This window comes from Peromyscus californicus, unplaced genomic scaffold, assembly GCF_007827085.1.
Source record: "Peromyscus californicus insignis strain IS unplaced genomic scaffold, ASM782708v3 Scaffold_4__1_contigs__length_199733344, whole genome shotgun sequence".
NCBI lineage: Eukaryota > Metazoa > Chordata > Mammalia > Rodentia > Cricetidae > Peromyscus > Peromyscus californicus.
This window is the reverse complement of record NW_026294562.1, coordinates 68951628-68978348: the sequence shown is the minus strand read 5'-3', so window position 1 is coordinate 68978348 and position 26721 is coordinate 68951628. Positions and strand designations below refer to the sequence as shown.

Sequence of the window (26721 nt, the reverse complement as noted above, 5' to 3'; positions counted from 1 at the left end):
CTCAAATCATAAGCCTTGCTTTGGTTTCTTTTCTGTTGCTGTAATAAAATACTAGGACAAAAGTAATGGGAGGGACGGAGGGAGGGAGGGTGTATTTAGCTCAAAGTTCAAGGTACAGTCCAGCATCTAGAAGTAGCTCGTCACACCATGTCCAAGGTAAAGAGGCCCAGGATCTAATGCACAAAACGGTGCTACCCACAATTAAGATGAGTCCTCCCACGCCAGCTGACTTAAGAGAATCCCCCAAAGGTTTGCTGAGTCCCATCTCCCGGGTGATACTAGGTTTTGTCAAATTGTCAATTAACACTAATTATTACAAGCATTTGTATAAATTACTTTTCCCGTGACTCAGCAGAAATTAGTAAATAACTGACGTGATCAAACCAACAGAAGCATCTCATCCAACTTATTCTTGCCTGTAACTGCTTTTTGGTGTTGTTTGTAACATTACAGTTATAGGCAAACCATATGCTTAATGATTCAGATGACAAATATTTATTGAACACCTATTAATACTACATGCTAGGTGAATGTTGAGTAACAGAAACCTTTGTGGTCTCTTGGAATTAACGGCTTGGAGGTAATATCCAAATGATCAGGACAATCATTAGACTATTAACTAAAGATCCCCCAAATAAAATTAAAGAAATTAAAAAGAAAATGAGGGACTTTTCACCCTTTATCATACACAATGCTTCTGTAAGGCAAGTTTCATTCATCAAATCTCATTTTCTCACTGAGACCCATAGATAATCAAATAGAATATGCAACCTGGGGCTGGGGAGACGGCTTGGTTGATGAAGAGCTTCCACACAGGCATGGGAACTTGAGTTTGTATCTCTAGCACCCACAGGAAAAAGTGGACGTGAAGGTATGTGCCTGTAAGCACAGCGCTAGGGAAGCAGAACCAAAAGGATCCCTGGGCTTGTTGACCAACTAGTCCAGGCAACATGATGAAGACCCTATCTCCAAAAACAAGGTAGAAACCAAAAAAGGAAGACACTGATGTCAACATCTGGCCTCTACATGCACAGAGAGAGAGAGAGAGAGAGAGAGAGAGAGAGAGAGAGAGAGAGAGAGAGAGAGACAGAGAGACAGAGAGAGAGACAGAGAGAGAGAGAGACAGAGAGAGAGAGAGAGAGAGAGAGAGAGAGAGAGAGAGAGAGAGAGAGAGAGAGAGAGAGAGAGAGAGAGAGAGAAGAAGGGACAAATTATAAAAGCACAGATTGTTTCAAATCAAGCTATTTTGGGGTGGCCCTCCCTCTGCCTTTTAACTAAAGGTTAACTAGAGGTGGCTTTGAAGAGAGATATCTTTCATGTAAAATAAAGTTAAAAGATGTAAGACTGGATTTGAAAGGATGAAGAGAACCACCAGATATTGAAAGCAATGCGTCTTCAAGGTGAGTGACAGCCAGGCTGGGTTTGAGTCTGGCTTTGGCAATAGACGGTCTGCTGACCAGCATCTTCTGAGATAATTTTTGCAATCTCTTGCTCATAGATGCTGCTATCGATTTCTTTTAAATGTTTTAAGGTATTGATTTATTTTAAATGTTTCCAGCGTGATTTTGTAGAGCTGGTAACTGTTTTCATGCTTCTTATCGACTGTGTTTGCTTTTTATTTATGCCTTAAGGCATATGACTAAGAAGGGCATCGTTTCCTAAATTGAAATAAGAGGGAGATAAGTGGCAGATACTCAGAGCAATCCTAGCCTGAGCCACTGAGGTGAAAATGACTTCCTTCCTGCAGCAATTTATATCTCTGAAGGAGAAGCATGCAGTCTGATCTGTACCTTTAAAATATGTATTTCCCCCCCCTGGGTGAGACAGTTCTTTCCCTTGCCAGTATAGCTCTGCCACCTATGACTCTATTTTTCAGATTCAAATCTATCTACTCACAGATACCCTCTGCTACTGTTGCCCTCACCCACTGCATACCTGCTTACCCTCATAGAGCAGACCTAGAAGCATCATTGCTGAGTAATCTATCAACCTAGCACTACTGTGTCCTGGATACAAGGGCAACTCAGACTTGCATTTACTCTGCAGAGAAGCAACGGGGACTTGGGGCTTCAAAACAAATGGGAAATGGGAGCTTTGCTTGCTCCTCATCACAAAGCTACTGTCTTTCTGTGCAGTCAGTAAAGACTAGAGGATTCAGGTGAGTAACACAGCAGTAAAACGCTGGCTAGAATCAACCTTTCTCCCGTGTTTTATTATGGTTAATAGATACAAGAGTTACCATCTTAAGCATTCTAAGTGTACGTTTCCCTGCTGTCAAATGCATCCTATAATGCCGGGCAGCCCTCACCATCCATCCCCAGAACTCATCTCATAAAACTAAAATTCTGTTCCCATTAAATACAGGTCCCCACTCCCTCCTCCTCACGGCTACTGGAAACCAACAAGAATCAATGCTTTAAATGGGGGGAAGGCAGTTAGTAATTCATGGTATGTGTAATTGCTTCCTATAGTCTGAAGAAATTAAAAATAAAAATTATAAACCCCTTAAATGACACAGGAATGTTGGAATAATGCATGACAGAAGAAATCCATGAAAATCGATCTGCATTTTTAATGCAGATTTTTTAAACACAGGGAAAATAAGGAAAGGATATGCAAGCAATATTTTCTTTTGTATACATTTCTGTAAGTTTCTTTTTTTGTATTTGTGCATTTGTATGTGTGCAGATGCACCAGCATGCTTGCATGTGTGTGTGGGGTGGGGTGGGGGTGGGCAGGGATTGAACTAGGGTGTCTTTCTCTGTGCTCTCTGGGAAGGGGGTCTCCTACTGATCTTGGAGGTCAGTAATTTGGCTAAACTGACTGAAGAATGAACTCTTGCAGCTCCTGCTCCACTCCCTGCGCTGGGGTTACAGGTGCACACCACCATGCCTGGCTTTTGGGTGGATGTTGGGGATCCAGACTCAAGCCCCCATTTTTGTGAGGCATATACTTTAATAATGGAGTCATCTCCAAGCCCCTAATTTCCTAAGTTTCTACATGATATTGTCATTAATTTTAGTGTAAGGAAAACTTGAACTCATATGTACTGTTTGAGAAGAAGTGATTGTGTTCCACGTTTTACTCGTAAACAACCACTTGGCAGAAGAGGCATGGCTTCCCATCACTTCTCTCTCCTTGATGTGGTTTGGAAGGGAAGTGATCAGTCTTGTACAGGCTCTCAAGAGAGGCTGAGAGTTAGGGTCTAACCCAGGCAGGAGAATCTGCTGGAGTGCGTTTCACCACTTGGCAGTGGCCTTACGACACACACAGGACAAGCTTTCAAAGCTCTTGGTGAGGAGGAATATTAGAAAGTCACACTATTAGATGATCCAGGCAATTCCAAAGCAGATGTTGAGAAGGTGTGACTTCTAGAACATGACTCAGTCACAGAGAGCAACTGTGACTCTCTCCCTCCCTCCCTCCCTCCTCTCTCTCTCTCTCTCTCTCTCTCCTCTCTCTCTCTCTCTCTCTCATCTCTCTCTCTCTCTCTCTCTCTGTCTCTCTCTCTTTCCTCCCTCTCCTTCTCCCTCTGTGTGTGTGTGTGTGTGTGTGTGAGAGAGAGAGAGAGAGACAGAGAGAGAGAGAGACAGAGAGAGACAGAGAGAGACAGAGAGGATACAGAGATTTGGCCACATGGCCCCAAAGATCTGCATCATAATTAACAACCAAACACTGACTAGTGTTGACATCAATAGGACAGTACTGGAATTTTCCAGCTCAATGTGGAGAATAGAAAGGAATTATGGTCAGCTCGAACATGAACATATTCTTCCTTTCTGCAGTGCTGAGAATGGAACCCAGGGCCATGTGTGTGCTATGCAAAAGTTTTAGAATTGTGCTGTATCTCTAGCCCTACATTCTTTCTTTTAAAAGTATTAATCCATCTCAGCAGTACCCCCATCCTTTCCAGACTCAACTCTTCCTTCCCCATCCTCTGTTTCCAGTGACCACAGCTCCTCCTGTGGTCCACAGCTCCTCCTGCTTACCCCTACCTGTTTCTACCATGTGTACTTGCTCTGCTCCCAGGGAACAAATCAAGCCCATCAAGGCATGTTGAAGTTTTGTCACAGTAAACATGCTGTGCCCCTCTAGAACAGGCTTTGAATGCCAACAACTACATCTCACATCTTGGGGGCCATAATAGCATCTACACTGGTTAGTTTTTGTTAATGACACACACCAGAGCCATATGAGAAGTGGGAATCTCAATTGAGAAAATGCCCCCATCATATTGGCCTATGGGTGTATCTGTCAGGCATTTTCTTGATCAATGATTGATGTGGGAGGGCCCAGCCCACTATGAGCCCAGGTGGGCCTGGGCTGTGTAAGAAAGCAGGCTGAGTGAAGCAGGGGAGCAAGCCAGTAAGTAGCATTCCTCCATGTCTCTGAGTCAGTTCCTGCCTCTAGGTTTCTGCCTTGAACTCCTGCCCTGGCTCCTCTTGATGATGAACTGTATGCCAAATAAACTCTTTCCTCCCCAAGTTGGTTTTGTCACAGCAACAGAAACCAAACTAGAATAGCATCCTTTATCTTGGGAGACTGGGGCCAGGGATCCCTAGATGAGCTGTAGATCTTAACTAAATGCGGAGTTAAATAAAACACACACATTTTTTTTTTGAGAAAAAAACCAGACATATTTACCATTTAACTCTGTTATAAGAAAATATTTATAAGACACGGCAGGTGAGCTCTCCTGTGGGGCAGACCTCCAAAGCCAAGGAGGAAATGAGAGCTCTGGGTCCTAGGCTTAGGCGCTTCAAGATTTGCATGTGTGAAGTGCATGGATCTACATGGAAGCTTCATTTTGGCTTCTGGACAAAGGGCTCAACATCAGGACTCCCATTGTGGGCCAACAGAAGCATCAAACGAGCCAACCAGTTGAACAGACCCTGACATATCAATGTTAACCACTGTGTGCAGAGTTCTTTACCCTCTGGTTTGAATCGCTTCATTATGCAAACATGACTTCTAATTTTTGTTTCTATTTCACACTGCTGACATTTTTTTCAGTTAAAACACCTGTACTAGCTTGTTATATTTCAAAGTACTTCCTCCTGACCTTCAGGAGGCTGCGTGGCATGATAGTCTGGATCCCCTCTCCTACTTTCAAATGGAGGTAGACTGTCATACTCTTCTCTGGTACTGCAAACTTACAAATTGTTGAAGACTATAGAAGAGTTACTTTAAAATGTACATATATATTCTATAGTTTCCTGTAAAATTCCTAATCACGTGTGGTTGGATTTTTCAGGATTCATGAACTCAACATTTGATTAAAGAAAACAAACCACAAACTTATCTCTAGCAGGCCAGCAATCGTGTTTTATAGTCCAACAACACCTTTTGCTGACCAGTCTAGAAGTCACAAACGTATGTTACCTTGGCGAAGTCCAACTTCCTCTCTGTAACATCAGACTGGAGATTTTTAAGGGCGATTTGATCATTTGTACTATAGCGCGTGTCCAGTAATCCTAGATGAAAGGAGATGACACGGCTACTTTTAGTACACCAAAGGATAAAATAGAATGCACAACTTCAATTTTACTATCAAATTGAATGTCCCCCACTCACACAATACAGCAGCCAATAGCAGCTCCAGCATATTACAAGCCGTTACAAAACCTGTGTCCTGCCTTCACTGTTCCAGTCACTTCTGCTCTCAGAGCTCATTATTATTGATTCGGGTACAAGAGTCCTTTCCCCTACAGTTGTTTCTATTCTTCAGATTCAGTAAGTAGTTGGCCAGATGTGGCTCTAATCATGTTTCCATTGTCTCAAGTTTACAGTCAGAGAGAGAGAAAACCACATTTCTACATTTCGTGCCACCTCTAGCATCAAGGCATAAATACCGGACTGACTTTGGCCAGTTTCTCAATGCAACCATAACTAGAGGGACAGTGGGTGACCAGGAACTGGCTGTCTAGCCACCTTAGAGAGTGTGAGAGTGTGAAGATATTTTAGGGATGACATAAGGAGTTTTTGCTGTAAAGACAACTGAGGCTGTGGTAAGGACTGGATGTAGATAAGGATAGATACATGAACAAAACTTCTCTTGGCTTAAGCTTCCTGATGGATGGAACCTGCCCTGCCTGACTCCTGAAACTCCAAGCAGAGGTGCTTTTGTGAAAAGCATCTTTGGATGGAAGCAAGGAGCTTCTTAAAGCTAACCTGTGTCCTGAGGCAGAATTGAGACAAGTTTAGCTGAGGGTCCACAGTGACAGCAACAGACCCTGAGATCTCTCACAGTAATATTGCCAGGATGTTCTTACAGAAATGTGAGTCAGACATAGGAAAAGCTGGCTGGAGGAGCCTGTGCAAGAATAGCCAGAGATCTATTCTCTTCAGACCAGAGGCAAATCTTTGTCTCTCTAAACCACATTCTTTAGAATGTGACTTTTCAAAACACTGCAATGGATGATGATGGTCCTAGAGATTAAAAATGTCAAAAACAGGCTCTCTAAACTTTATATGCTATGTCAGAATTCTAGAATATGGTAGAATTAGGGTGGGGGGTGAGGACTCCATCTCCAGTACCATAAAAAGGATTCCCTGCTTATTTAGATAAAGGTTAAAGCATTTTTTTGGAGAAAATCATATACCACAGTACTGTCAAGTTTGGCAGATTTGTGAAGGGGCCAGGATTTGACTCTGGGGGTTTTCAAGGGTCACCTCTAACCCACCCAAATCATACCTCCATTACATCTGTCTTTGAGTGACAATGAACTTCCATCACATTCTGACTTGGGCTGTGACTCCATCTATGACTGTCACTGAATGACAGAGGGTCATTCAAGGTGATGTGCACTGATTACTTTCCATGAAGCACTACTATTAGACCTGAAGAGCCTGGTGTTCCTGTAAAATGTTGATGCTTCATGATGATCTGACAGCAATGAAGACAGAAGTCACCTGGCCTGCTTGTGTAATGTGGCATGGGAGTGAGGACTTTTGAATCAGCACAGTCTTGAAAACCAGATGGGTTATCATCTTCTCTGGTTTGGCCCTAGCTGACCCTCAGTGAATCAGCTGTGGACCCTGCCTTCGTCCATAAATGCAGACAATGGTATCTCCTACAGAAACACAGGCCTTGCCCTCGCTGCCCTGGGAGATCCTCATCAAAGCATTTGGGTGAGGATGGAATATCAGGTTAATATGCCATAAATGGCAGAGGGTGCCATTGTTACAGCCCAGGTCGAGGCAGTTCTTGCCAAAGTCCAGCATCACTAATGTGGTAGAATCAGTGGTCAGGCAGCCACTAAAATTGCACCACAGAGTCCCAGGTCTTGGATCACAGCTCTGAATACATGGACTGCTGTGGGATGGTCTGTATGTCAAGTGTGTTGCTGATTGGTCAATAGATAAAACACTGATTGGCCAGTGGCTAGGCAGGAAGTATAGGCGGAACAAGGAGGAGAATAAAGCTGGGAAGTGGAAGGCTGAGTCAGAGACACTGCCAGCCACCACGATGACAAACAACATGTGAAGATGCCAGTAAGCCACGAGCCATGTGGCAAGGTATAGATTTATAGAAATGGATTAATTCAAACTGTAAGAACAGTTAGCAAGAAGCCTGCCACGGCCATACAGTTTGTAACCAATATAAGTCTCTGTGTTTACTTGGTTTGGTCTGAGCGGTTGTGGGACTGGCAGGTGAGAGAGATTTGCCCTGACCGTGGGCCAGGCAGGAAAATTCTAGCTACACATGGATAACTTTGAACACATTGCCTGGCATACCCTGGTTCCTCCCTGTGTGATGGAGAATATGGAGGTGGCTACTTCACAGGGTTACTAGGAACATTTGAGTGACAGAACTAAGTTGATTTCAGTGCAGTGTGCAGAATGTAATATCATATCATAGTAAGCACGTTTCTAGTGGGGAAAAGGGAAGGCTGCTGGGATTGGGAAGCATGAGTGATTGAGTAAGTATGAGCTTCCTATGCCTGCTGTAAAAAATGACCACAGGACAAATGAATCCTCTACAGTTGTGGAAGTCAAGTCCAACACTGGGCTAAAATCAAATGAGCAGCCCAGCGTTGCTTTCTGAGGATGCTGGGTGGTGGGGATTACTGTCCTTGATCCCAGGATTTCTGCTACACACTGTCCATATTCCTTAACCTGAGCCCGCCTCCCTCCGGCCTCTGTGCTGGCTGCTGCTCCTTCTCCTTGTCTCTGCCCTACTCAGTGTTTCCCTTGAACAAGGGTTCCTGTACTAGACGTGAGCCCACCTGGACAATGCAAGGTGCTGTCTTCATCTCAAGGATGGATCAGAACAGGGACACATTCTGGGGTATCCTGTTTCCTGTACCACAATAATTGGGGAGATTCAGGTAGAGAGACTGGGGAACCTTCAAATATGCATACTAAGTCTATGTAACAACACAGAAAAACACAAGGACACACTATGGAAAAGAACCAAAAGCCTATGGAACATGTGACTGTGACATTAATACAGTGCATGAGGCAACCTACAAAGACAGTACAGTGACTCATGGAGAAATGGCCTTGGGTGAAAAGAATGGCCTAGGTTGTGGGGCCTGACCAACCGAAGGGTTCATGCCCCATTAGGCTTTGTGTTTCAAGACTCACAGCTGAGGTATCAATTGTAGTCATGTGACTGCACGCAACTTTTATTGCCTCACTGCTTCTGTTCTCTCTATCTACAAAGTCAGAATAGGGGGCTGATGCTGCTGAGCCCTCATAGTCCCCTTTGCTGGGTTTCTACTCCATCCCTTTGCTGGACTGCTACTCCATTCCTTTGCTGGACTGCTACTCCATCCCTTTGCTGGACTGCTACTCCATCCCTTTGCTGGACTGCTACTTCATCCCTTTGCTGGACTGCTACTCCATCCCTTTGCTGGACTGCTACTCCATCCCTTTGCTGGACTGCTACTCCATCCCTTCGCTCAGGTCCCCTTCTGCTGAGTGCCCTTCACTTGCCTGTGGATCATCTCTTAGAGAATGCTCTATCTACTCTTGAGTGCCCTTAACCTCTGTCTCCATGCTTTGGTTTTTTGGGGAAAAGCTATGATGGCTAGTCATCCCTTAATTCTATCCCAGAGCAGAGTTTCTCCAAGTGTGCTCCTCCAACAACAGGGCCAGCATTAGAGCAATTGATAAGGAACATCTGTTCTGGGGGTACCACCCCCAGATCCACCAAATGAGGACCCTATTGGGGAGCTTAGACTTCCATCCATGCTTCAGCCGGTTTTCCAGCACACTTGAGGTAGCTCAAGTATAACATGGTCTTAGACTAACAACATCCCTTAATAGATGATAAGTCTGATGACCTAGAAGGGAACCATGATGTTTTGATTTTAAAATGACCCTGTGACTTGCAAGGATCTGTGCCCCACCTCTGTGCATGGGGATAAAACGGGGCTTCAATTAGTATAAACCTACTGCAACCATCAGCCAGCTGATATTTATGATGCAGCTAGTTAAAATCATCCAATGATCTACAATCACCTTTGGTGATGCATGGTATTCAGTGGTCTGGTCCTTTGTGATCAGGCAGTTTGTCTACTCACTGACTCACTAGCATATGCCAGGAGGTGATCTCTCCTGAGTCTGTTGGAAGAATCACACTTGTATCTCAACTCAGCCTGAGCCACATACCCAAAGCTGATCTACCACTTGATCTCTCTCCAAGAGGCCACAGCAGGCTGAGCCAATACCAACAAACTAAGCCATCCTGCCAGAGACAGGCCCTGGGCTGAGCAGCAGAGGTGGGAGGGATGCCCTCCCCTCCAAAGAACATCAAGGCAATGTCATGGACTTGTTGTCATGGGCCTCAAAATGCCACAGGAAGCTCTTCCAGTTGAGAGGACAAGGAAATGTTTAGGATACAAGAAGTGACCTCACCAGGTATGGCATGCCTTAGTGACTTTCCTTATTGCTGTGGCAAAATAATGACAAAAGGAACTAAGGAAGGTTTGTTCTGGCTCATAGCCATAAGGTACAGTCTATCATGGTGCATCAGGGAGAGGGATCCTAGCTGGGGAAGGGCTGGCCACACTGAGACATGCTGTCCACTGTCGGAAAACAGAGATTAATGCTTATGGCTCAGCTCACTTTCTCCTTTGTCTCTTTTTATTGAGTCTAGAACCCCAGGCCATGGGATGGTGCTGCCCATGTTCAGGGGGTCTTCTGACCTCAGTTAAATCTCTTTGGAAACACTTCCACATCCAAAGGTGTGTCTCCTAGGTGATTCTGAATTAGGTCAAGATGACCAGGAAGATTATCATAGGAGAATGGAAACAAAAAAAAGTGGGAATGGGTGGGGAGAAAGCTTCATAACCAAGCAGAAAACAAAAGGAAGGGGGAAAGCAGAGAAAGGTGAAGAATAGGGACAAGAGCTAGTCACACTCTGATGGCTCACAGGATGTACATACAGAATAATAAATTCCCACACGTTGTCCAACACCACTCGAGGTGTCCCTACAAACAGCCGACAAGAGCCATTATGTAAAGCTTAATGAATCAATCCATCAATGCCACATGCAAACAGGGGAGTGTATGGGTCCTGGGTGTGTGCCTGAGTGTACTTCCTTTCACATCTCAGCCACGGTGTCACAGGCAAGGTGCACTCAGGCCCCTCTCCCTGTCCTGGTGGGTTTTGTAGAAGAGCATTTATAATCTGACAGGAGTCACGGCTTACTCTATCTCCTTTCACTGTTTTAAAACACATTTCATAGAGAAAAATCACTTTGAAGATTTAGATTTCACTGTCTCTGTGGGATTTAACCACGGTTAAGCTTCTAGAGGTTTCCATTTGGGACTTCTAGAACAATGTGGCCTTTTGTCTACTTTTCTGGGTTCTCTCCTTGATGCCTTCTGTTCACCTCTGCTTCTTAACACACCCACCTGGAACAATCTAGTCAGGGGTCCAGATCCCCTTCATGAGCACCATCTTTAAGCTCAGCTGCTCCAACTCATCCCTGACTCAGCCTTTCCCAAAAGGCTATCAATTAACCTCCCTAGAGTTCACCACTCCATCCCTCTGTCTACATTCTTGGTGAGCAGTCATACCCACATCTACCTACAGTACAAATAGAAGCATTACCTTTTGCATCCCTGCCTTCTCTCACCCCCAGGATCCTCCCCAAAGGCAAAGCTGGTCTTGTGGAAAGGCTCCTCTCCATGGCACCAGTATATTTTTCCTGTGCTCCCTGGTCTTGGCAAGCTAACTCCTGGACCAGTGGCCACCAACCAAAGCTCCTGGCGAGCTTGGCTAAAACCCCTGAACACCACCAGCAGTGACTTCATACAGAGGCTCCATGGCTTAGAAAATATGACATTGGAGTACACATGTATGGGTACCCAGAGGCTCAAGAGAACCAGGACAGGAACCCTTGAAATAAGACTACTTCACACCCTGGATGTGGGTACCATGAACTTCTTCACAGCCTTGTACTGTCCCACAACTTGATTACATGTACTGCCTCCCAGCCTTTCCTTGGGATAACTCCTAACCCCTCACCTCTGACACAGTTCAAAGTTACCTCCTCTCAGATGGACTCTGACATGCACCTATCTGCACATTCAAGGCTGTGTTGGAGTCTATACAGGTTGTCCATAAATGACATAACAGATTGCCATAAACTGTGAGGCTCACAACAATAATTTATTCTCTTATAGCCCTGAGGCTGGAAACTGAGGAGTCTGTAAGAAACTGAGGAAAGCTGTGTTTCTGCTTCTGGCTGCTGGGGATGATCCTTCTTGTGACTCCCAGACTCTGGATGTTGCTGGAATCCCTTTGTTTTCTTGACTTGTAGCCACCTGGCTCAGACCTCTGCCTCCATCTTCCCACAGCCATCTTTCTCTAAATCCTTTTGCCCCTGTAAAGATACTAGGTCTAGGGACTACCCTAATTCAGTGTGATTTCCCCTTAACACAGCCATATCTTCAGAGACTCTGCTTTTCAATAAGGTTATGCTTAAACCATCAAGGGTTAGGCTTGACACATCTTTCACGGGGAAACAAGTCCCAGACAAATGTATATCAGGCACACATCCTCCTGTGTCTGATAATCAGTCTGACTCCAGCTAACATCTCATCTCTTCCTGGAACTTGGTTTCAATGATGTCTGGTCAGTTGAAGACACCAAGTATACATCAGACAAACATAACATTTATACTCTGATATCTGTGAAGGGAAAAAAACAGAACATACCTTCCCTAGACAGTTTGATCATGTCCCACTGATGCTTAAAAGCCATCTTACTTCATTTCAGAGACCATCTAATGATGAAGATGTGCTTTGCCAAATCAAGGAACACAGCCACAGTTTGTATCTGTTGCTACTCTCAGAATGAGTCAGGCTTCCAACGTTCCACCCTGGTCTGGCTGATGAAATCTTTGGAATGTTTACCTAGCAACCAGGTGGTGTATAGCCACTTCAAGGCCACTTCTTGTCACCACTAATTTGGGGTTAACATCTGAGACTCATTTGACAAGTACAATGAGTTTCATGAGAATTGTTTAAAAGCTTCCTACAGGGAACAGTTAGACCTGAGAAAAAAACCTTTAAGTACCATCCAGAGCCGGAAGACTTCTTCCCAACCTGCCTCTACTTTCTTGTGTTTCATTTGCCCTGACAATGTCAGTTACTTACTAAAGCAGTGAGTCAGTCAGTGTAAAAGTTCCTCAGGAGGTATGCAGAGACGTCTCAGAGGTTAAGGGCACGGATCACTCTTGCAGATGAACAAAGCTGAGTTCTTAGCACCCATACTAGGCCAATGACAACCACTGGTAAATCTAGCTTGAAGGCATCTAATGCCCTCTTCTGGACTCTATGGAGACCTGCACTCACATGTACACAGACTTGTACAGATATGTATAATTTAAAAAAAAATAAATCATTTTTAAAGTTCCTTAAGACTAAATATACTCAGCTAACATCACAATGTTAAACAATTTAATCTACTTATTGATAGTTTTTTATAAGTTAGTCTAGCTCAAGTTCAGGAATATGACATTCCATCTATTGTAATAGCTATTATGGTTGGCTTTTATACAATCAAATAAACTATCTTTGACCCTAAGATATGAAGTACATTATCTTGTGATTTAGATGTGACTCAATTTAAAGTGGCTTCTACAGTTATTCCCCCTTTTCTAGCAAGGGGAGTAGTCCAAGACACAACTAGAGTCTTAGAATTGCAGATGGTATCAATTATCTACATACTGTGCCTTTCCTGTACTAAGTGACCTATGACAAATGCAATTAAAAAATCAGAGAGAATACTAGATTGGCAACAGTAACCAATGACAAAGCATGAACAATCACAATAATATGCTGTAGTAAAACTCTGTGGGGTGGGGTGTGTGTGTGTGTGTGTGTGTGTGTGTGTGTGTGTGTGTGTGTGTGTGCAGGTGGAGGCTAGAAGACAGTCTCCATTATCAATCCTTGGGTAACATTTATACGGGTTTTTTTTGTTGTTGTTGTTGTCTTTTTTGTTTGTTTGGTTGGTTTTTTGTTTTGATTTTTTTTTGAGACAAGGGTCTTTCATTAGCCTAGAACTCACCAAGTAGGCTAGGCTGACCAGCCAATCATCTCCATGAATCTGCTGTCTCTGCCTTCTCAGTGTTGGGATTACAAATATGCACCATCATGCTGGGATGTGTGTGTGTGTGTGTGTGTGTGTGTGTGTGTGTGTGTGTGTGTGTGTGTGTTGTATATACCCATGTGTGTATTGGTACACATGCCTATGTGTGTTGTCAGAGCCCAAAGGAGGGTTCTCTGCTGTGGGATGGTCTGTATGGCAAATGTGTTGCTCTGATTGATCAATAAATAAAACACTGATTGGCCAGTGGCTAGGCAGGAAGTATAGGCGGGACAAGGAGGAGAATAAAGCTGGGAAGTGGAAGGCTGAGTCAGAGACACTGGCCAGCCGCCACGATGACAAACAGTATGTGAAGACATTGGTAAGCCACGAGCCACGTGGCAAGGTATAGATTTGTGGAAATGGATTAATTTAAGCTCCCTCTGTAGACCAGGCTGGCCTCAAACTCACAGAGATCCATCTGACTCTGCCTCCCAAGTGCTAAGAACAGTTAGCAAGAAGCCTGCCATGGCCATACAGTTTGTAATCAATATAAGTCTCTGTGTTTACTTAGTTGGGTCTGAACGGCTGTGGGACTGGTGGGTGAGAGAGATTTGTCCTGACTGTGGGCCAGGCAGGAAAACTCTAGGCTACAGTTCTCTATCACTCTCTACCTTATTCTTTTTGTTGTTGTTGTTGTTGTTTGGTTTTGTTTTGCAGAGACAGGGGGTTTCTCTGTGTAACAGCCCTGGCTGTCCTGGATCTCCCTCTGTAGCCAGGCTGGCCTCAAACTCACAGAGATCCATCTGACTCTGCCTCCCAAGTGCTCAGATTGAAAGGCGTGCACCACCACTGCCTGCCTACCTTATTCTTCTGTGGTGGGGTCTCTAGTTGAACCTGGATCTGGTCAGTTTCCAGCTAGACTGGCAGCTGGTAAGCCCCAGCGATCCTCCTACCTCTAACCTCCATAGTACTGGGGTTACAGACGTGCATGGGACAATGCCCAGCTTGTTACCTGGGTGCTAGGATCTGAACTCCAGTCCTCACACTGCTCAATAAGAGCTCAATCTACTGAGTCCTCTCTCCAGTCCTAACTCTGGATTCTTCCTTTATTTTCAAATGTAGATTCTGGGGAATCAAACGCAGGTCCTCATGCTTGTGCTGTAGCCACTTTACCCATCAAGCCATCTCCTCAGCACACGCGCGTAATCCAACTTCTAAAGCATGAGTTGTTTCCTTTTCCAGTTTGCCACTTGATACTCTCAGACTATGGTTGGTTACAGGAAACAAACCATAACAGTGAAAGCACAGGTAAGGGAGATGATTGTGGTCAACCACATAGAGATGCGCTGTTTAAACTGTGATAGGAGCGAGTAACACTACAGAAGTTACTGAACTGAAAACCCTGGGCTGAGATGGCCCTGGCGCACATGAATCACTACTCAAGCATGAGATGCAATGGCTAAGGCCAAAGGGGAGATCTGGCCAGCTGCATAATTCAGAAGCTTCAATGAAACGGATCATTTGGGATGGTGACAGCTTTATGCTCTGGGATGAGGCATCCACAGCGTGGTCATTATCTAGATGAGCAGTGCCTTTGTAAGCAGTTGGGCAATGTGAATGTCACTGGCTGAACCCGAGGTGTGTCACCATCAGGTCACAATGGCTGAATTGGATGGAGGGCTGACCTCGAGGCAGATGTTGGCTAGGCACCATCCATATAATTTGTCAATTATGGAGTAAAACAAAGACATTTAAAAAGCCTGTGGATTTTTTCAGTCCCAGGGAATCTAATTGAGCAAGACCCCCAGAGTGTGAGGCACAGTTTCTTGGAAATCTGATGCAGTGGCTCTGTTGCTAAGTGGCAGGAATGTGAGTCTCCTCTGGGGGGACAGAGCAAGGGCACTATCCTCAACTGTGAAGACCACCCGACATAATAGGCATGTACAAATCCCATATTCATAGTGAGGCTTGCTCACATGCACAGCATCAGCACCACTACCCCTAGCCTTGGTACAGTACAGTACCAGAAGAACATAGACACACAGCACTCAGAAGTCCCTGTCCCTGAAGAGTCCATAGCCTAACGGGGAGGGGGAGGTGACATGGAGATCTTTGCCTCTTAGGGGTGTAAAAATCTGTTGTAAACATACACAATGTAACGTTTCCCATCTCTTTCATTTTAAAGCATGAGATTTGGTGGCACTAAGGGTAGTCATGTTGCTACACAACAGTTACTCCGTCTAGCTCCTAGAACTTCCCATCTTGCAAAACTGAAGTCATCCTTACACAATACCAACTCTCTGTTGACACTCCTCCAGCCTCTGGCACCTAGTCTCCTGCCTTTATGAGTCCCCAGCATTAGGAATGGCATCTGAGTTGAATATACAAGCAACATTGTTGACTGGTATGTTTCACATAATATAACGTCCTTGGGATTATATATGTGTTGGAATTCCCTGTCCCTTTGAATGCCGAGTAGCATCCTGTTGTACAGATAGACAGCAACCTGCCTATCTATTTGTCTATTAGCTAGCACTTGGGATGCCTCTGCATTTTGGCTGCTTGAGTAATGCTGAATACAGTGGATACACAAATATCTGGGTCTTGGCTTCTCATTCTTTCTTGCAGCTTCGCTTTGCCTTTCATTCTGTGGCTCTGTCTTGATCTTATGCGATATTCTCTTAGGTAGACCGCAGTTCTTTCATACGTGGAGATTAGGGAGCTATCTCGAGCATCATTCCTCAGACTTTAACCAGCTTTTGTTTCTGACAGTGTCCTTGGCCTATAACTCACTACAGAAGGTAGGCTGGCTGGCCAGCCAGCTCAAGGGAATTGCCTGCCTTTGTCTCCCCAGCATTGGGATGACTTCATGTACAACTGTGCCCAGTTTTTTTTTTATGTTGGTTCTTGGGGGTTGAACTCAGGTCTTTCAATCACCCCAGCCCTACAGTATTTACTTGGAAAATCTGTAGGGGAGAGAGGCAGATACATAGACCAATTAGCAGCCACATGAAAACCACCATTTTAAAAGAGTTATCTTTCCCTCCTAGGCTACTGCTTGCATGGAGTGAGGGGGAAATGTGAGGTAGGATCATGGTTAAGGTCTTGATCAGTGGTGACAGATGGCTGCAACTGAACATAGGCATTAGTGTCATGTGGCCCACACTCTTTCAAAATGGATTTGGAGATGAAAAGGAAGGAGAGACTTCTCTTTTCCTGAGTAGTCTACAGAGTTAGTGGGTAGCCCAATCAGGGAAATCGGGGCTCAGGTGTGGGTACTAAACATCCTGTCATTCCTCAGGAACCTAAGTGGAGAGCCATGACTCATATCATAGGAAGACTTGATGGAAGAAGATGGAAGGAGAGCCTCTTGTCTTTGTTCTTCTGGCTCTATGAGGGCACAGCATGGTCATCTGGGAAGAGTGCAGGCAGGCTGCAAGGACACTAGGTTCCAGACCCCATTCAGCTGTAGCCTAAGCCAGTGAGGGCTCACTGTCCCATCTCTGCTTGGGCTGCAGAGCAATGCCCTGTTCTCTCAGGGAGTCCTGTCCTACCATGGCTGGGACATGAAGTGTTGAGGACATGTGAGCCAAGGTGTATGGGAGAAGGTGGCAGTTTCTGCTTGAATTTTGTCCTTTCAGTAAGAAGAAACTGGCCTAGTTTGCATTGGGCTTCTCATGCTATACTTTTTTCTTCATCAAGCTTGCCAAACACAAATCATTATTATACCATATTGAAGTCATTCAGCCATTTGATTTCAGGGGAAACCATTATTCAGGTGGGTAGCTGCAAAAAAGTGGGGACAATGGTGACCAAGTAGAGGAAGCCTCCTCCCCACCTTCAGCCCACGTGACATCCAGCCTGTAAGGGGAGCCCAGTTGTCCAGGTCATTAGTCATAGACATGTAGTTTTCTAGAGGATGAGCAAGGGTTCAAGGCTAAAGGATGACCAAACATGGGGACAGAAAATGGGACTGTCTTGAAACCTCTTCAGAAGAGGACCAGAGATGGCCTAAGCCCATCTGCCAAGTATGCACTCCAGGGACATCAGAGGAACCTGCCAACTCAGGTTCATTAGAGAAATAAGATGCAAAAATATTCTCATAAGATGTCAGGGTGGAGCAATGTGACGCTTGGGTATGGGACTAGTGGCTTCTTGTTGTTAGTCTGTTTGGCTGAATTGGCCAGAGCAGCAAGCCTGGTTCCCAGAGCCCACTGAGGTGATTACAGGATGCACCAAGAGCCGGACAAATGAGGCTGGTGCTGCGTCTGAAAGCCCCACGTGGTAAGTCCTTCATTAGAAGAGCCATTAGCTCCACACAGAACATCAAGCAGCTGGGGTAGGGAGTGGGGAGAGGCGCCATCGCTGGGCTGGATCTGAGAGCCCAACACGAGAGGAAAAGCCCAGGCTTGGAGAGACCTGCCCACACTCCTGCCATTAGCTGGATCCCTGCTTAGAAGACGAAGGAGCCTCTGCAGGAGGACTCTCTAACAGCTTATCAGCCATGCTGAACAATTAGGATGAGGTTGCTCTCACCTGGAAGGCTTGCCCCTTGAGTCCTCAGGCTTTTTGTCATGGTTGACTGCAGACACAGCTCTCAGTGGTCCCTGTCCTCTCTACCCTGCCCTCCTGCTTAAAATAAACCTCACGCTGGGACAAGAATCACAGAAACTGCCCCAGGAGGTGAGAAGCACATAAGAATTCAAAGCCTCCAGAAACGTTCTCCTAGCCACTCCTACTTCAACACAAAGAAGGAAATGGTGGCCCTGAGATAGGCAGGGCTTCCCCCAAAAGCCTCAGGCAGGAAGCAGCAGAATCAGTCTCACTCAGTCAAGCCTGATGATGTCACTCAGTCAATGACATCATGTCTATTAGCTTTAAGGGTCAACTTGACACAATCCAGAATCATCTGGGAAGTCTTAATGAGAAATTATCTAGATCAAGCTGGCTTGTGGGCATGTCTGCCGAGGATGGCCTTGGTCTTGATTGCTAGTTGATGTAGACCTAGCCCATTGTGGGTGGTATCATTCTCTCGGCAGGGAGTCCTGAACTCTACAGGACAGCAGAAAGCTAGATGAAAGCAGCAGCGAGTAGGCAGCATGGTGGCTTCATTCCCAATGCCCCTGACCATAGATATGACATGAGCAGCTGCAGCTTTGAGTTTCTACCCCGACTTTTCCAGAATGATTGACTGTAACCTGGAATTAAGCCAAACAAATCCTTTCCTCCCCTACGTCTCCTTTGCTCAGGATATTTTATCACAGCAATAGAAATGACACTAGAAACAAAGGCCTGGATCTTCGACATTCCGGTTTTTCTCTAACCACACCACTTCCTGCTGAGCTGAGCTATGCCTTCTCCTCCCGTCTCCAGATGATTAACTGTATGTTTAAAACAACAGCTTTATGGAGTACAACTTATGTTCCTTAAAGCTTCCATCTTGAACAGGACAAGCACAGTTCAGTGCCTCCAGGACACCTCTATCACCTCCCAAAGCAGCCCCAGACCCGTTAGCGATTACTCCCTACGGCCCCGTCACCCCAGCCCTTGTTATACACTAACCCACTTTTGCTCTCTGCTTAGCCTATCCTGGATGCTCCATTAAATGGGATGATGGGATATGTGACTTTCTTGTTTGACTTCTTTCACTTAGCCTCATTTATACAGTTGCCTCATGTTGTACCACACACTGGGACTTTATTCATTTTCACAGCTGAGTAATACTCTGTTAAATGGAGAGGCTGCATGGGAGCTGATATCCATTCGTCAGCTGATGGGTATTAGGCTGACCCAGACCACTGTGAACATTTGTGTACAGATTTCCATGCTGCTATGTGCCCACATATACTGAAATGCTGAGGTATATTGTAACTCTGTGTTCACATTTTGAAGAAATGCCAAACTAATTGCTTTCCAAAGTGACTGGATCATCTTCTGTCATGGGTGATAGCATAGGCAGGTTCCTTTTGTTGTTGTTGTTTCTACTGTTGTTGTTTTTCCATCCTTGCCAACACCTATTATAGTCATATTATTCCTTATAGCTACCCAAATGCATGTGAACTGGTAGCCCATTGTGGCTGCATTTCTTTGATGGCTGACAACATTGAGCATCTTCTCATGTGCTTAATCCTCCCCCCCCCCCCGCCCCCGCCATGTATTTCTAGGAAGAGAAATGACAGCAGTGGACAGTCAAAGATGGGGCTTGCTGTGAAATATTCCTTTACACTGTGTGAATGTATATTGCTGTGACTGGTTTAATAAAGAAGCTGACTGGTCAATAGCTGAACAAAATAAGGTGAAGTGGAAAAGCCAGACTAGGAGAATGCTGAGAAGAAGAAGGGTGGAGTCTGGAGTTGCCAGCCAGATGCAGAACAAGTTGGACCCACAAAATGGGATAGAGGTAAAGGCTATGAGCATTTGGGGCAGTACATAGATTAATAGAAATGGATTAAGTTGTAAGAGCTAGTTAGTAACAAGCCTGAGCTGTTGGTTGAGCATTTGTAATTAATATTAAGTCTCTTTGTGGTTATTCTGGAGCTGGCAGTTGGGACAGGAGAACTGCACATGCAGGGCCTGGTATTGTAAATGAGGCTGAGGAAATGCCACAGATGTGGGCTTGCATCCTGCACAGCTTCTGAAATTTTCAACCTAGACAAGTCACTTTCCTTCCCTGTGCCTCAGTTTCCCTATCTATAAAGGAGGCATTATGCTTTCTATTTTACTGGATTATTATGAGTGCTGAGAGAGGTGGAGGAGAGGAGGCACTCAGCATACTGCCTGCTGGTAGAAGCGTCAGTTGAATTTCATTTCTTTACCTCCACAGTAAGCATTACTGCAGCATCCACCATGATGAGGTGCTGGCCTGGGTACTGAGGTCACAGTGATGGACACAGCAGACAGAAAAATCTCTGCCCCCCTGGAGCTTATGTGAGCTCTAACATTCTCAAAAGAGTTAATGAGGCTAGTTATTATTATAATTCAACGTTTTTACTCTTGATTGCAAAATAAGTACCAGTTCATCAGAAAGCAGAGGACAAGACAAAGGGAGTTTCACTAATGAACTTGAACTTTAGTGAGAGCCCAAGCCTTAGCTTCGGTAATTGTAGCTCTCTGTCAGCTCCAGGTGTGGCCTTGCCTTCCTCTCTAAGCCTGAAAGGGAAGAGGCCCAAGAAGCCACTTGTTATCAGGGCTGTAAAAAGTTTACACACACACACACACACACACACACACACTTACACATGCACAGGGGTGGGGGGAGTGTTTAGCATCTCTAGATATCTATACAAAGGAGTCCTGAAACACTTTCCAAGCTAGGAGTGATTCAGAGGCATAAAATGATAGGATACAAAAATCAAATGAAAAGGTTGTGTGGGGAACAAAGGGCAAGGGAAATGGCTCAAGCTGCTTGGGATGCACAACAGAGCTAAGCGGGGACTTGGATACAGAGGATGGTAGGGTGGGGACTTGGGACTTGCAGCAGGGCTAGGTGGGGGCTTGGCACATATGCAGCAGGGCCAGGTGAAGCTACTAAAGGAAGAAGAAAACCTGACCACGCAAAGAGTACCCCTAGGACCAGTAACCAATGAGGTCTCAAGGCCAGATTGCTTTGCTCAGAAGTTGGAAAGCCATGATAGAAACATGTCCCATGGACCAACACTTACTGCCAGTTCCACTTAAGGCCACTTCTGAGAATTTTGCAAGCCTCTGAACTTCTCCAGTTTCCTTTCCTGCCCAGCAATTCTGCCCTAACCAGGTACTTGGATACCAGGTCCTTCCAGAACATTCCATTGGGACAGCCTTTCAACATGAGCTGCAACTGATTTCCAGGGTCCCTGTGGGATTCTCTGCAGTCTGATGACTATAATCTCTATGTGTGTGGGAGGGTGAGAGTGTGGCATAGGGGATATCAAGGAACCAATAAGGCTGCATTTGCAGAAAGACAGATGAGAAACAGCCAAGGACTTGTCCTATCAAATGGTAAATTCTATAAAAGTGAGGGGAAATGAAGCATATTACTAGAGAAAAAAAAACAACACTGAACTGGCAAAAAAGAACAAAAAACATAAAAGACAACATGAGACACGTGGAAATGTAGAAAATAATGAGCAGGCATAGCATATTAGTAGATATTAGCAATAAAAACAAAGTGAATGGCAGTAAATGATGACAAAATAATCTATATTATTTTGAAAACTCAAATAGCATCCCTATTGCTTACCAAACCCAGCAATCAACTACTGATAAACTAAAAAATGTGAAAGCAAACATTTCTTTTTCAAAGCCAGGAATGGTGGTATATGCCTGACACCTCAACACTGGGGAGGTAGAGTAGGAAGATGAAAGCCTAGCTCAAAATAAAAAAAATTAAAAATATAGAATAGTTAATACTTTTGTCACCCTGGGTAGGAAAGGATGTCTTTAGAAAGTCTCAAAGAAAATAATATTAAATAAAAGTTGAATAGAGCCAACTATTTTGAATAATTTCTTATCACTAAGCAATCCCATGTAGAGAGAGACTAAATCATAGATTAGAAAAACAATATTGAAACTCATGTAACATATTGAAAGTTTAGCATCAAAATTAATTTTTAAAATCTTCTGAAAATTAATCTGGGGAAAGCCAATGGGAAAAGTGATGAAATCAAAACAGATCTTTCTCAAAGGAGACATGGTCCTTAAGCAACTCAAAAGATAGGCAGCATCTATAGGCTCTGTAGTGGTGCCTCCCTTCTCATCCCTGACAGTGGCTCTTGGTATGTTTTAAAACATTTTTTTTTCTGATAAAGTTCTATTGATTGTTTTTGAAGAACTAGCCTTTAGCGTTCTTGTAATTTTTTTATATTTCATTGACTTCTGTTATTATTTTGATTTGCTTTTGTTACCTATGCCCACATTTGTATTTCAAGTTTATTCATTTTCACTATTTGGCAGCTAAATAAATATCTCACGATCTGTTCTTTAAAAAAAAAAAAATCATCATTTTTAGTTGTTACCACTGGGGAGGGAGATGCTATTGGTTGAGGCCAAGAGTGCCCCTAACCATCATATGATACACAAAGCAGATAGCTATAACAAGGGATTAGTTGGCCAGAATATCAATAGTTCTCAAAGCAGGAACCCTGACACAGACACAAAAATCCTATGAGATTTGCAAAGACAAACCAACAATCTTTACACAGGACTGAGTCATCCTGACCAAGTAAACTTCCTTACAGGCATAGAGTTCACTGGGGAAAGGCTCACCTGAACCCTTTCCTCTCACACTTCACAGATATTAATCTGGGACAAATCACAGACCAACACCTTTTAGAATACAACATGGCAAAACTTTTTGCAAATCAGGAGTCAGACTCAGGAAACAGCAATAAACTGGGGGGGGGGGGAGTATAAATTGAACTTCAGTAAAGCTATATTTTCTGTTCACAAGGAGATATAATAAAAATGAAAAGGCTGCTACAGACAGGAATGAAATATTGCAGTCTATAATTCTAACAAAGGATGGATATCCAGAATATTTAATTGACAAGGTCATTCAGAGTATTAACAAAACCACAACTAGCTCAATGTAAAATGGAGTTACCAAACATCTGCTTGTCTTCCCTGGGTTGGCAACAAGTTCCCTTTCTCTGGATGTTGCTAGGCAGCTGGGAGTGACATACAAACTCTGGCCACCTCACCCAGGGCATCAAACTACTGGGTCCTCTACAACTTGGTTATGGAGGAAGGATGGGCTGCCAACCCTTCTCAACTGTGCTTGCAGGATTCTGAACTATGTCTGGTTCCTTCCATATCTATTCCCTCAGGCCTCCCATTCCCTACCTTGACCCATGGCTTAATTTCTGTATCCATATGATGGATTACTTTATCATGGCCTTTGTGTTACTTAGTTTTTTGTCAACTTGACACAAGCTAGAATGATCTGAGAAGTGGGAATCTCAACTGAGTAGATGCCCCCATCCTATTGGACTGTAGGCAAGTGTGTGAGGCATTTTCTTGGTTGACAGTTGATGCAGAAGGGCCTAATCTACTGTGAAGAGTGCCAGCACTGGGAAGGTGGTTATGGGTATATAAGAAAGCAAACTGAGCAAGCTATGGAATAGAGCCATCAAGCAGCATTCTTCCATGGTCTCTGCTTCAGTTCCTGCCTTCAGGTTCCTGCCTTTAGTTTCTGCCTTGGCTTCCCTTGATGATGGGCTATCTAACCCATAAGGCAAATAAACCATTTCTTCCCACTTTGCTTTTGTTCATGGTATTTATCACAGAAATAGAAGCCAAACTCAGACAACCTTCAATGCTCAGTCTTTGCATTTTCATTGTAAACACAATTTTCCCTGAGGGCATAGAAGCTAGGAGCTGAAGCTGCCTTCCCTCAATTGGTAGCAATTCCAACTGCATCTTTATCCCTTTTCCCATCACTGCTCTTGGCTCTAGAAACCTCACTGAAAGCAACCTTAACCCCTCTCTCTAGGATTTAGCATGGGTACTTCCCCGGACCTGCTCAAAGAAGAGTCACCCAATTCAACTCCCAGTCAGTGAAGTCTGGACTCAGCTTCCTCTGAGTGAGCATGAAGCAAATGCTTCTGTCTTGTTAACCTCACCCAACTCCCAACTGTGGAAGTGTGGGGTTCACACTTAGCTTCATAGACAATGTCCTTAATCTCCTCCTAGTCAGGCTACGAACTTTAGCCCTGCACACTGAAGGCCAAAATGACAGCTTTTCTAAGTCCATAGACATTAGCCAACTCAGAGAAATCTACCCTACCATTTAAGGATCGGTTCAGGTTCTTCCAAGGAGCTTTTGCCCCAACATCAACTATTTCAGTTGTTCCATGTTTCTGTCCCCATGTCACATTGCAGCGGCTACATAGTTGCCTCTCTGGATGCACTGCAGCCCCCTCCCTTTGGCTCGAGGAGGTAAGACTACCAGGAATTGGGTTCAACACAGGCCTGCCACCAGCTATGACTTCAGCATCCTGGCCCTGTCAATGCCCCTCTTCTTCTGTAAATGAGAAAATGACTCCCATTCCCTTTCTGGAGTTGATTACTGCCTGGAAAGTTCTTAGCACAAGTGCCTGCCACATTGCAGAAGCTAAGGAGCAGCAGCTGCCAACGGGGATAAGAGCTAATTAAATGTTTGCTGAGCTGGGCTGAATGACAAGCTCTGGGTCTCCAGTGAGGGACTCAGTCCAGAGTGTTCAGATAGCATCTTTCCTATGAGATCCAGACCCTGTGGGTACTGGAACAAGCTTGCAGCAGAAGCTGCATAAAGGAGATGGAGAAGGCATGCCGGAGCCCACTGTGAGAGGCATGAACCTGCTGTTTCTCCATCCCTCTACCCTCTTGTGAAATGACTAGTGCTTGCCAGCTTGAGGCTCATGGAGGCCTCTTGCTTTGTTCTGCCTTGTTTTCCTGGGGAGATGTCAGCACAGATGAGGCATCAAGGAAACACTAAAGCATGGGTACTCAACCTGTGAGCCATGACCCCTTCGGGGACTGAATGACCCTTTCACCAGGGTTGCCTAAGACCTTCTGCATAGATATTTGCATCATGATTCATAACAGTAGCAGAATTATAGTTATGAAGTAGCAATGAAAATAATTTTATGGTTGGGGGTCACCACAACATGAGGAACTATATTAAAGGGTCACAGCATCAGAAAAGTTGAGAACCACTGGACTAAAGAAATGATGCACTCAAGTCCAATTAGTTTATTGGACTTACTTATAAAGAATGGGTGAAGGGTTACTTACAGAAGTGTGGGTGGCCCCAAAGCAACCATAGTTTCAAAATGCTGCACCCTAGCATAGATGATGTATTAATTACTTTTCTGTTGCTCTGATATAAAACACCATGACCAAGGCAACTTATAGACGAAAGAGTTTATCTGGGTTTATAGTTCTTAGAAGTTTAAAATTCATGGTGATATATATATATATATATATATATATATATATATATATATATATATATATATATATATATGGAATTCTAAAAGAAATGTTTAGTTTTCTTTGGATTTTCCAGTTGGAAATCAACATGGAGAAATCATAGCTATCTCCTAACTAGGCAGCAGCAGCACATTTTCATCAGCCTTAGCCTGCAGGCCTTTCCCTCCTGAACCTCCTCATTAGGGAACACAGCATGAATATCAGTGAACCATAAAGCCCGGAAAATGAGGGCTGTCCCGGAACACCTGCCACAAGAGGCATGAATGCTCAGATCCTTGCCTGTGGCTGCTCTTAACCAGAAACAAGCTGAGCCAAGCACTGTGGGTCCCTGAGGATGTGACAGTGGTGCAGAACCTTGGTTTGTACCCACAGTTTGCTCCAGCTCTGTGCAGGACCATTGGGTCACAGGAGCACCATAGCCAATACCAGTACCTAAGCTATGCTTGTTACCCATTTCCCAGAGGGCTCTGTGATGAACACTGTGAAGGGGCCCTCCTCAATCTGGAAACAATCCCTTCTATTCTTGGATACAAACATCCTTCCTCCAGATGTGGGCACAGGTGGATGGGGAAGGGGTCTTCCTTATACCACACAGCATAGAAAAGTACCCACTGACTAGCCACACTCAGTCTCAGCCCTGGTCTTGGTGCTGCTAAGACCTCAGAGAAGGTCAGGGTGCCCTGCTTCCCTGAGTGTGCGAGCACTGTGAAGGAGCTGACCTGCACTATCATCTCCGTAGTCCTTATTTCTGTGGGACCCCATTTTAAAGAAGAGGAACCAGGGATGGTAGTATACAAAGTATAGCACTTAGAGCTAGGGCCAGGAGGAGCAGGAGTTCAAGGCTATCCTTGACTACATAGCAGCCATAGAAGTCAATGTGCACTACATGAGACTATCTCAAAACAAACAAAAAGCACAACAACCAAAAAGATCTGGTATAATGGTACAAACCTTCAATCCCAGCACTGAGGAGGTAAGGCTGGGTGAAGCTAGCCTGCTCTATGTATTCAGTTCCAGTCCAGCTCATGCTACACAGTGAAATTCTGTCTTAAAAAGAAAGGAAAACAAACAAAGCATGAATTAAACTCAATTAAATGTAAAAAAAAAAAAAAAGGAAGCTGAGACTCAGGGCAGCTGGAAGAGAGGAATTCAAGCCAGACCCAAGGTCTCCAAATGTGTGCACAGCCCCTCCAAGCTAAGCTGACTTCACTGAAATAAAGCAC

General features: G+C 44.5%; 1 protein-coding gene across 9 annotated transcripts in view; it reads right to left on the bottom strand.

Annotated features, from left to right (window-relative positions):
- Nucleotides 1-26721, bottom strand: part of CUNH10orf90 (chromosome unknown C10orf90 homolog) — a 232846-nt gene that overhangs the window by 76964 nt on the left and 129161 nt on the right. For 3 of the 9 annotated variants that reach the window (XM_052711888.1, XM_052711895.1, XM_052711890.1), the window contains 2 exons: nt 26450-26545; nt 5383-5474 (listed from right to left, as the gene is read on the bottom strand). The exons of 3 other annotated variants lie outside the window; for them this stretch is intronic. In XM_052711888.1, coding sequence (XP_052567848.1) covers nt 5383-5474; nt 26450-26545 — 188 coding nt within the window. The remainder of the gene's footprint in view (nt 1-5382; nt 5475-26449; nt 26546-26721) is intronic. 3 more of the 9 variants (XM_052711889.1, XM_052711891.1, XM_052711893.1) reach the window with 1 other exon arrangement.